This window comes from Equus caballus, chromosome 29, assembly GCF_041296265.1.
Source record: "Equus caballus isolate H_3958 breed thoroughbred chromosome 29, TB-T2T, whole genome shotgun sequence".
Classification (NCBI taxonomy): domain Eukaryota; kingdom Metazoa; phylum Chordata; class Mammalia; order Perissodactyla; family Equidae; genus Equus; species Equus caballus.
The window spans coordinates 40,423,486-40,435,511 of NC_091712.1; the positions used below are offsets into that span (position 1 = coordinate 40,423,486).

The 12,026-nt window shown below is 37.7% G+C and overlaps 1 protein-coding gene across 1 annotated transcript in view; it reads left to right on the top strand.

Annotated features, from left to right (window-relative positions):
- LOC100070616 (aldo-keto reductase family 1 member C23-like protein) overlaps nucleotides 1-10,678 on the top strand; it is a 30,993-nt gene extending 20,315 nt beyond the window's left edge. The window contains exons 7-12 of the mRNA XM_001500286.6: nucleotides 1,194-1,271; nucleotides 1,721-1,843; nucleotides 4,619-4,728; nucleotides 5,871-6,036; nucleotides 8,677-8,759; nucleotides 10,422-10,678. Of these exons, the coding sequence (XP_001500336.3) occupies nucleotides 1,194-1,271; nucleotides 1,721-1,843; nucleotides 4,619-4,728; nucleotides 5,871-6,036; nucleotides 8,677-8,759; nucleotides 10,422-10,464 (603 nt within the window). The 3' untranslated portion in view covers nucleotides 10,465-10,678. The remainder of the gene's footprint in view (nucleotides 1-1,193; nucleotides 1,272-1,720; nucleotides 1,844-4,618; nucleotides 4,729-5,870; nucleotides 6,037-8,676; nucleotides 8,760-10,421) is intronic.
- Nucleotides 10,679-12,026: the final 1,348 nt, after the last annotated feature.

The window sequence follows — 12,026 nt, forward strand, 5'->3', positions numbered from 1 at the left end:
GGATGCAGGCATTATTACACTAGAGAAGAATCCCAAAAATAATAATTCCTGATTAGCAGTTTATGGACTTTTTTGAATCCTTAAGTTCCTTTCTGTACCTCCAAGAGAAAAGATTTCAATAATCTCAAATCCTTTTCTTCAAAACCTTGAGGAAATAAAAATAGGCATATTTAACATACCAGCCTGACTATGACTCCTGAGTCTCCTGAGGATGTCACAAACATGGTTTCATGCAGCTGTGATGAGCAATGAAACTATCATACATTTGGGAATAATGAGTTGATCTCCTCCGTCACCATTTAAACTTGAAAGCAGATATGATGGTGCTGCCTCTGGGTAGGTCTAAAACTAGGAGCCTTTAGAGGGACTTACAATATCTTGCCTACACCATTGGCTATTTCCCCAGTGGAATTTTGTAGACTTCACTTAGCCATTAAGGACTACATTATATAGAATTCTTACTGTTAAATTACAGAAAGCTACTCAAGCTATCCTATGCAAAAGATTTTATTGGTCTATGTAAATTGGATGTCAATGCCGTGGATAGATTTAAGGTTTTCGAATAACCTTCAGAAACATCTCCTCTCCTGTATGCCTTAACTTTGCATGCTGTTGGTTTGAGTTACTTTGTTGCAACATTTTCCACTGGTGGAAAATATAGATTTAAGGCAATTCAAGCGTATGGTCATTAACACTTGAGAGCACCTCTGAATCTTCCAGCATCCATATTATTCTTGAAAAGAAACTTGAATGGCCCTGTTTGGTTCAGATGCCTGCTCTTGGACCATCAGATGTTCAGAGGAATAAGGAATTATGATTGTCTAGCTTGGGGCAAGACTTCAAGAGCTATTCTGAAAATAAGGTCTGTGACTTACTGTCATCCAAGTGCAAGGGAGGCCTTTGGCAAGAGGAAAGTATAGGGGGAAGACAAAGGTAACACTGTGAGTTCACATTAGGGCCTAAGAACATAGTATTTATTCAAACACATGATAGTGTAAGAGATTAGAAGAATCCTGTCTCCGTAAGACATTCCTTACAACTCCACATGCAAGTCATTTTGCAAATATTAATATCTAGAATGTTATACCACCAAACTGTTGGCGGTTTAGTGTCTTAGCCCTAGATGTACCTGGCAGTTTGGTAAGTGTGAAAAAATATTATATGATATCACTAAAATAACTGCTTCTATTCAGCCAGGGGAAGAACTTTTTCCAGAAGATGAACATGGAAAATTAATATTTGACACAGTGGATCTCTGTGCCACGTGGGAGGTGAGTGCTTGGTGGAGAGGGAACACAGGAGGCATCCAGGAGAGAGGGGATCTGACACATTCCTTCCACTTATGAGAATGCGCAATGAACTTTCAGATTAAGCAATCCGTAAACTTTAAAAGGGTGGTATGCTGTATGATATGCAGGAAATCGTTACTGAAATGTTTATAGAGAGGAATGAAGCAGAAGAATTTGGGACAAAGATAGGCACCTCTTTCCTTCAATGTGTAATACTCTCTCAAATTTTTCTAAGGAGAAGGCAATAATTCTTATTCTTCCTGTCACTACCTTCCTCCCTATTTAATTTAATATTTTTCTTCTTGGTAATCATGCCAATTGGCTTCCTTGTTATTTCTTAGTAGGTGTTCCTTTTAACAGATTTTTCTTGCATTTATTCTTGTTCTATAGCCAATTGCACAAATGCTTTCTCACCACCTCTTCCTCCCCAGGCCATGGAGAAGTGTAAGGATGCAGGATTGGCCAAGTCCATCGGCGTATCCAACTTTAACCGTAGGCAGCTGGAGATGATCCTGAACAAGCCTGGGCTCAAATACAAGCCTGTCTGCAACCAGGTGAGCACCCTTGGCCTCCTCTCCTTTCTGTTGTTCATCTCCTTCTTTCTGCAGTACTCTCAGGTGTCTATTTGGCTTCCCTTGCAACTCACCCTATCCTTATTGAATAAAAGATTCTAGATAGCAGAGCTTCTTTCTACTAGGGTGTGATTGGAACCCATAATTGTATCTCTGTTTTCTAAAGTCTTAGTGAAGAAAAAGTGACAAGACCTTAATGCTAAATGGTGTGTAAAAATTTACAGAAGGTAAAGAAGGTGACAGAGGGCTGGAATAGCTACCAGACCTTAGAGGGAAGGTGACATTTCCCTGGGCGGTAAGGGATGTCCAGGGATGGGGTGATGAAAGTGATTTAGAGGGAAATGTGTACAGGAAGGAAGGTTATGAAAACATGGAATTGTCAGTAAATAAGGAAAGAGTGAAAATAAGATGATGTAGGTGTTAGGGGTTTGGATCTGGTTTCACTGCCTGAATCCTTCTTCTTGGTATCTCTGCTTTTAGGGGTCTTTTATTAGGAAGCATGGATACAAGAAAAATTAACTGGAGACTGTGAAATTCATCCAGTCTAGAGGGACGATGTTGCTGGTTTATGGTGATACTAATGGTGGACAAAATCAACACTCAGCAACATTTAGCAGGAACATAGAGTCAATTCATTGATTTACTCATTCTTAGTTTGGTTCTCTTCATCAACTTCCACCCTCAAGTTAACTGTTTAGACACACTGTTCTCTGTCTGGCTCTGTGCTCTTAATTTGTTTAAATCTGTTTTCATTTTATTGTGGTAAGAGCTCTTAACATGAGATCTACATACTTAACAAATTTTTAAGTATACAATGCAACACAATAAAAGGTAGTTAACTGTCAGGACAATGTTGTACAGCGGATCTCGAGAACTTACTCATCTTGCATAATTGAGACTTCATGCCCACAGTTAGCAGCTCCCCATTTCTCCCTCCTGCCAGCCCACGGCAACCACCATTCTGATCTCTGATTCTATAAGTTTCAGTTTTAGATTTCTCATATAACTGGTATCATGTAGTACTTGTCCTTCTTTGAATGTCTTCTGTACCCTTATGTCCTCAAGGTGTCACTTGGAGTCAAGGAGGAAAAGTCTTAGACTAGAAAATGTAGCTTAAAAAATTATAAAAGTGTTCACTTATATAGTGATAGGGCCCCAGATTTTGAGTTATAAATGTTAAAAATTTCATGTAATCCTAGCATTAGTTTTACTCTCAATTTTTAATTATGAAAATTTTCAGATACTCAGAAAGTTAAGAGTATGGTAAAAGCCATCCATGTTTTCCTTGCTATTTCAGAAATTTTTCCCATATTGCTGCTTTGCTATATATATGGACATATATGCCTACTTATATGGAATGTTTTGAGACCTTCAAAGTAAGCTGTAGACATGACAATTCACCCCCGCAGACCTCAGAAAGCATATGGTCTTGTATGCAATTCATATTCAAACTTTCCTGTGGTTTTCCCAATGTCTTTTATAGATCTTCCTTTTAATCAGGAGCCAACTGTGGGCCAAATATTACTTTGACCCATGTTTCTTAAGCTGTCTTAACCTCAAATTGTCACTCAACCCTTCTTTTACCATAGCATCCAATAGGTTTTCATCGAATATTCTGGAGTTATCCCGTTGTTATCTTGTGATATTACATAACTTATTTCTCTATTCCTAGTTTCTGTGAATTAGACGTTAGATGTGAATGTCTTATTATATTAAGGTTAAACATTTTTGGCTAGAAAATGTCCTTTGCATGCTGTGTCCCTCCAATTGCACTCTAGGAGAAGCTCATCATGACAAGTTGTTATCTTACCACTGAGAGAGATGTTAGTTTTGTTCTCTTGTTAAACAAGTGGTATCCAGGTCTTTTCTTTGTAGATGTATATTTTCCCCTTTGAAATTACCTAGCAATCTGTTGGGTGATGACGGTAATTAGGCAAAGTCCCATGGCCCCAAATTTTCAAGTAAAGGTTGAGTATCTATCAAAGATTTTACCCTGATTTAGTTATTTCATTGGGATTTGTAAGTAATTATTTTTAATTTTAAACATTCCATTTAATTTTTTTACCTGACAATTTATTGTAAAACGAAAACTCTGTCATCAAGTCAGGATGAAATATGATTATTCCTATAAGGCAGGGTAGAAACTTAATTCCTTCCTTTTAGTTATCAGTGTTACCAGAAAGCAGTTATGTAGCAATCACCATCAGTGGAAACAAAGGTTTTTCTTCTCTCTCCCTCTCTCTCATCACTATGGACTCGCGGATTTTTACTTACTCCGTGCATTATAATGGCTTTTAGTCATTATTCCCTTTGATGCTCAAATCTACGTAAATGTCACCAGTGGGATCCCCATCAAACTGGCTCTTTTGTCCTTTAGACATTCCTTCATGAGTCTTTGAGTAGTTTCTGTTTTTCTGGCACAATTTGTCCAAGGCTCAAACAGTTCTTTTTTGTCCCAGATCTGGAATTGGCCATGTCTCCTTGGAGTGTACAATCATACTGAGTAACCAAGATACACTCCATACAGTCAGTCCCCTGTTCTCAAAAATGTAATTTTCTTTTTTTTTTTTTAACCCTTTTAGGGAACAGAGAGATAATACTTATTTTTTAAACAATCATTACTTGATGTTGATATTTCCAGCTTAAATTGAATATTACACAGCTTTTTATTCAGCTCTTTCTTCCTTTTAGCCTTTCTCTTTCATAGTACTGTTTCAATTTCATATAGTCTGACACTTCTGTCTTGGTATTCTACAGGTGGAATGTCATCCTTATCTCAACCAGAGGAAACTGTTGGATTTCTGCAAGTCAAAAGATATTGTCCTAGTTGCCTATAGTGCTTTGGGAAGCCAACGTCCAAAAATATGGTAAAGAAGACAATGGGGGGGCCAGACCTGTGGCTGAATGGTGAAGTTCACATGCTCTGCTTGGGGCATCTTGGGTTTTGCTGGTTTGAATACTGGGCACAGACATGGCACCACTCATCAAGCCATGCTGAGGTGGTGTCCCATATAGCATAATGAAAAGTGTGTACAATTAAAACATACAACTATATATTGGGGGACTTTGGGGAGAAGAAGAAGAAAAAAACAAAAAAGTAAGACCTTTTAAAAAAGAAAGCAAGAAAATGAGGATTTTACCTGAAACATCATTTTTAATGAAGTATTTTCAATCATATCGTATTCAGTCTTCTGGAATTAACTCTCAACAAGTTTGTGGGAAAGAGGGGAGGGGTGGAAAAAAATCCTTCTCCTTTATCATTCCATAACCCAGCCAATGATTTTACAGTATATGTGCCTGGTTGCAGATTAATCAATAACAAATGTCTGCATTACAATCTATATATAATCCAAAAATTGAGACAAGAGACACAAGCTTAAGTCATGATTTAGATACGTATTTACTAATTAACACCTTTCTAGTAATATACTCTCTAAACCTCACTTACTTTGTGTCTGAAATCAGGATAACAGTATTTAGCTCCAAGCTTTATCCTGATTTAAAAAAACTACAATGTGAATCATTTTTGTAAACTTCTACAGAAATATTGCACACTGTAAGTAATGATAAAATCAATTGTTCTCATTTTGGGTCCACTCAATTTTTATCAACATCTCAGAAAAGTTAAAAATATCCATGTTCTCTTTCTTTTTCTTTTTCCATGCTCTTTTCCTTTCTTTGGGGCTATGACCAGAGAAGAAAAACAGCCATTGAGAAATAAAAAATTTAAAAAAAAACATGATTTTGGAAGCATTAGTCTGAACTCAAGCATGCATCAAAATGACCTAGAGGGCTTTGTAAACACAAAGTTTCCGAACCAGGTGGTCTTGGGTGACACCTTGGAATTTGCCTTTGTAACAGGATCCCAGATGATACTGATGCTGCTGGTCCAGGGACCATCTTTTGAGAAGCACTGGTCTAGAGAGGACCTACTTGGTCTATTTGGGAAGCCTCCTAACAAACTGAAAACTCACCCTCAGGTCTTCAGCATTTCTACATTTCATTCCAGGGTGGACCAGAGCTCCCCAGTCCTCTTGGAGGATCCAGTCCTTTGTGCCATGGCAAAAAAGTACCAGCGAACTCCAGCACTGATTGCCCTTCGCTACCAGCTACAGCGTGGGGTGGTGGTCCTGGCCAAGAGTTACAATGAGAAGCGGATCAAAGAGAATGTGCAGGTGATGAGTGAGGCTGTGGGCACAGGCCTCCTAAATAATATCCTTCACATATATTCTTCTTTGTAAGGCTCTCAAGACATCTTTGGGTCCAAATGAGTTACCTGTTAATTCCCATGTATGTGTGCCTTACGTGTATTCCCCCTAGTTTTCTCCTAATGTGGCAACAGGAGAGGTAGCATGGCTGGATGGAATTCAGATTGGACAGAAAACAGAGATTTTAGTTTCAGCATGAATTCTGCAATGTGCTCTGTAGCCCTGTGCAAGTGAATCTCATTTCCTTCATTCTAAAAGGAGGGAATTGGATTACGTGATTTTCTTAGTCCATTAGGGCATCTGTAGTGAAATATCACAGTCTAGGTGGCTTACGAACAACAGAAATTTATTTCTTATGGTTCTAAAGGTCGGAAGTCTGAGATCAAGGTGTCGACGTGGTCAGATGAGAGCTCTTTGCTGGGTCACAGAATTCACGTTGTATCTTAACACAGTAGGAGATGCAAGGGAGCTCTTTCAGGTCTCTATTATGAGGGCATGAATTTCACTCAAGAAGGCTCCATTGTAATCAACTAATCACCACTCAAGGGCCCCACTGTCTGATATTAGCACAGTGAGGGTTAAGTTTCCAACATGTGAATTTGGGGGGGGCATGCAAACATTCAGATTTTAGCAGTGATCTTCTGTCTCCAAATTACTGTGGTTTTAGTTTGCATTTCCTTGAATACTAACCTAGTTTCCTTTGCATGTATTTAGTATCTTTCTTTCCAGTTTTATGAAGTCTTTGTCCATTTTTATTAAGTTATCAGTCTTTTTATCTATGTGTAGAGAGACCATTAGTAAACCATTAGCTGTAGCTGTATAACAAGCTATCCCCAATGTAGAGGTTTGCTACAGAAGCCATTTATTTAGCTCATGTATCTGTAGTTTGGCAATCAGTCTGTGATCAACTAAGCAGTGCTATTCTTGGCTGGGCTCTCTCATATATTTGCAGTCAAATGCAGAACAACCAGGCAGCTCTGCTTTAGAAGGTTGATTTAACTGTTGTCAGATGTGCTTAAACTCTGTTCCATACAATTTTTCAAATAGTAGACTAGACCATAGCCAACTAGCCTGTTCCTAATCTCGTCACAGCGGCATGATCCCAAGGCAGTGGGTGGATACTTCCAGCATCTTTTCAAGTCTAGACTCAGAATGGGCTCACCACCGCTTCTGGCAAATTATCTCGTCTAGTGCAAGTTACAGGCTAGGCCAGATTCACGGGGTAGAGAATCTTGCAAAAGTGTTGTTGTCTTTCTGTTCAAATTTTGGTCTCTAACACCTCTGAATTGACCTTTTAATATGATGTGAAAATAGACCCAATTATGTATATGATTAAACGGAAATCCAAATGGCCATATTTTCCCACAGATTTTCACTGTCATCTCTGTCACATATCAAATGTCCCTCAGTCCATTTCTGGACTCTCTCTTCCATTAAACTACTTACTCACTTTTCTGTACTGTCTAATTATAGTGGAAAATAATTCTTGCTTTCCAGAATGGTAAAAATTTTTTTTCATTCCTTTTTCTTCTGTAATCATGTCCTGGCTATTCTTGACTAGTTGTTCTTTTATGTAAAGTTAAAATGTGCTATTACTTATCAACTTCCACAAAAAGTAAAAGTGTAAATCTTTGGTTCATATTGCATTGAAACTGTAGAAGAATTTGGAGAAAGACTTCTCTACAATATTGAGATTTCCAATCTACGATTATGATATGAATTTTTAATTACTTTTCTGTTCTTTATATATTTTAATAAATTTCACAACCTTCTCCACAAAGGCATTTACACAATCCCTTTATTGGATTTTTTCATAGATAACTAGTAATTTTGATATCCTTTCAATGACTTTTCCTAATTTTTTATTTTGAAGATTTTCAAATGTGCAGAAAGGTTGAAGGAATAATGCAATAAATGCATAACTTAGATTCATCACTTGTGAAATTGTTAACATGGTGCCAGCTATCTATCTATCTATATCTATCTATCTTCCCTCTCTATTTATCACTATCTAGGAGTATTACTTTGAGTTTATGGATTTATTTGGTTCAAATTTTAGCCATTACTGATATAGTTTGTGATGCTTGAACTGTTCCACATTTAGACAATGATATCCTCTTCAAGCCAGTTACTGTGTCTTTTGAATACGACGTCATTAATAGTTGGACAATTATTAGTTTAAATTATCTTGAAAATTTTTTATTCTCATTCTAACTGTTCATTGGTGGAATATAGAAATCCACCTGTATTCCCAAATTACTAAATTTTGTTGTATAGTCTTATAATTTATCTCTAGATTCTTTTGGATCTTCTAAGTGCATGACCCTATCTCTTTGAGTAATGTCAGTTTTCTTCCCTCTGGTCCTTTAAAGATCTCCATTTTGTCTGTAGTTTTGTGCAGTTTCAGTATATTATATCTGGCAATGAATTTCTATTTAAATTTTGCCTTATATTTATTACCACTTGAATATTTTGTTTGATGTCTTTAAAAACTTTTGGAAACCCCTAAGACATTTTGATAATTGCCTCTGCACCATTTGGTCTGATTTGCTTGGATTTCCCAAATTGCAATTACACAATCTAAAAATCCTTCTACTTCTTTGACAGATTTTTGAATTCCATTTGACTTCAGAGGACATGAAAATCCTAGATGGCCTAAACCGAAATTTTCGATATTTTCAATTAAAAATGTAAGTAACTTTGGTAAATTGTGCTTGCCTTAATTTATTTTCTGATAATGAATGTATGATGATTGTTAAAATTTACCCAATACCAGGAAGACAGATACCAGTTTGAGTCAGGGATGAGACAGGAGTTTTCTGGAATCTCATCCCAGACTCACTCCAGAGCTTTGTTCACTGACACAACAACAGGGTGAGTGGGCCAGGGTCAGCTTGGACTTACACACATACGTCCTGCTCTCGTCACTCCAAGGAACTTTCCAAGAAGCTAGATATCATTGTTGAATCCACATCTTCCATGTAGGCCACCCATTTCTACAACAATCCGGTGGACGTACGTTGTGGATATAACCAGTGTAGCTTAATTCAATGTTTCAAATGTTTATCATCTTCTTCCAACTTCTCAAATCTTTATCAGACTAAAGTCTTCTCCATCAAGCTTGTGGTCCACACCAGAAATGCCCATCACCCCCATATGGAATCTTCATGAAATCCTGCCAAGTTTATGCCCTCCATAAGTTTCCAAATCTCTCCCTTCCTTTTCACTGCATGTTTGTCCAGGACCCAAGTACTGCATTTCCCTCCAAAAAGACTGTCCGCATGGGGTCCATAGGAATTCTTGGTTTAGATTTTCTGAAATATGGAGATCTCAATGCAGAGGACAATGTTTCAAAAAGAGATTTAAACCAAAGGAAGAGTGTGGAGGCAAAAGCACCATTGTTGGAGAGGATTTATAGCCTCCAAAAGAACTTTACTATTGCTTCATGCTCTAAGTTTCTGGAATTTTGAGAAAAAAGCTTCATTTTATTTGAGGGAAGGGGAGGAATGTACATTCTTTCTGCCTGGGAGAATTTCAATTCATAGTAGTAATACATGTGATAATGTATGGAAAAGGATTAGCATAATGGCAAGTTGCAAATACTAAAATGTTGTTAGATATATTATTCTGTTTGATAATATAGAGACAAATGAAGAATAAGAGAGGCAAATCATGCAGAGAGAAAAAGAGAGTAGAAATCATTCCGTAATTCTTACAGTTAATTATGTATTTTAATAATAAGCAGTCATTTCTCTATCACTTTCTACTTTGGGTTATTGCAGAATAGAGATCTCCTTACTGTACAATAAGCTCCTTGGGGAAGGGACTCGATTTTTACACGACATTCTTTCCATTTCTAAATCTAAGCAGATGTGCTGTATGTGGTGGGCAGTTCATAAATCATTAATAAATGTAAAAAATGGAAGTGAAATTACATTCAGTAACCTGTATCACCTAAAGTATTGATTTGTGCTGAGCATGTAGCTGGGCATCTCCTGTTCAAAACAAGGCAGAATCAGTCTCTTCTCCTGAGAGTTTAAGATGAGAAAGGGCGGTCTATCTCATTACCTTCTTGACAAATGTAGCTAGGGAGAGAAACATATTTGAATATTTGACTCTATGTTCTGTGTATTAAGTTCTGGGCAGAGAATACAATTTAATGATTTAATTATTCTTACTGTTTTTTGATTGTTATCAAGTTATGTTTGTGAAAGAAAGAAAGGCAGACTTCACAACCAGTCATGAAATAAAATGTTTGACTCTACCCTAATGACAGCTCCAGAGATATCACTTCTCTACCACCCTAGAAACAGCCATTGACCCCATGTATGCATTGTCCTGTCTCATTGTAGTGCTGCTGACCACCCTGAGTATCCGTTTGCTGATGAATACTAACATGGAGTCCTTTGTCCTGACTTCTACCATAAGCCCTGAATGCGGATAGTGACACAGGAAATGTCTCAGATGTTGGCGATCAGACACATCAGCGTGGGCTCCATCCATGCTGCTCAGCAACCCATATTCAGCTAGACTTAAGTCTATAGGTCAGGAAGGAAAGGCACTCAATTTTTGTCACTTCCTGTGAAAATTAAAGACTTTTTTCCCTAAAGACTCTTACGCAGTCCAGTCTCTGTTTTGCATATTTTCTTCCCTTCTGACTCATTAGAGCCAAAAACTGATTTGCCTAGATTTGGGGTGGGAGGGAGATGAGATACAATAGCAGAAATTTTATAGACATTTCTGGAGTGGGATGGGTAGTGTTTTTAGCCTCTAGGGAAGTAGCAATTAGCAGGCATTTGTCAGTCAGTGTTCCTTTAGTCCCTTGGGGAACAAGAGGACACACTGCATGTGGTCTGGAAGATGAGGCACATATTGAAAGGATGACCAGCAATGCATAGGCTCCCTTCCAGCATCACAGGGGATCAGAGCTCGAGAAACCCCAGAATGACATTTCCCAGTGGCAGGGCTGGCCCGGAGGTGGGAGGGGCACCAGCCTAGAAGGATGATTAGGATTCAGACATACAGAAGGTTTAGGACGAAGGAGCTGAGCACATATTTATTTGGGAAACTTTGGAAAATGCTTCTTTGCTACTTCTCTCTTGCACATAAAAAGAAACCTTCCACAGTATTTTACCAAATGTCCAGAGCTGGGAGTCAAGACTAGACTGCCACGTGTGCCCATGCAGCACTAAGGCACTTACTGGGTTGTAGTTGGGTAGGAAGTCAAAGAAACAACTGACTGATCAAATTACCCTGAACATTAACTCCATGTTTATCAAATTTTCTCAGGTTCAAAAAGTTATTAATTTGATATACTTGATCTTTGTAAATATTTCATGCACAAAGAAAGGCACACTTACAAATACAAAACACAAAATACTCCTAAGCCATTACATATTTTCTGTAAAGCCAGGATAATATAGCAAATAACTTAGTAATTCCAGTTCTCCTAAATTTTCAAACACCATTTGAAAATGTATGGATGCAAAAATAGCACAATGCTTACAACATTGATGAACTTTTAAGAACATCTTTTATGAAAAATATACATTTATTTTCTATATTTTTTTAATGGTACACACTCAATCATGTTATCACAGAGAAGCAAATTTTTATTAGATCACTTTGTTAAAATATGGGACAATCATGGACCAAAGAGGAACAATCAAAGAACTTTGGGAGTAACAGTTGTTCAGAACCTGGTGCACCTTTAACATGTATACCTGCAACTATTACTTGCTCTTATGACCACATTCATCCATCAAATCCACGGGGCTTTCTACAGCAAACCTTGACAGATGGAACCTAACGGACAAGCTGTGCCACCCGCAGTCTTTCCTAAAATGATTCTCCCTTCATCTTAGAGAAGGCCATCTACGTTCTCAGATTTTAGTTCACATTTGTATGGCTGTAGCATAAGCTTCTGCTGTTAAGAACTAGTCCATAATTATCGGGAT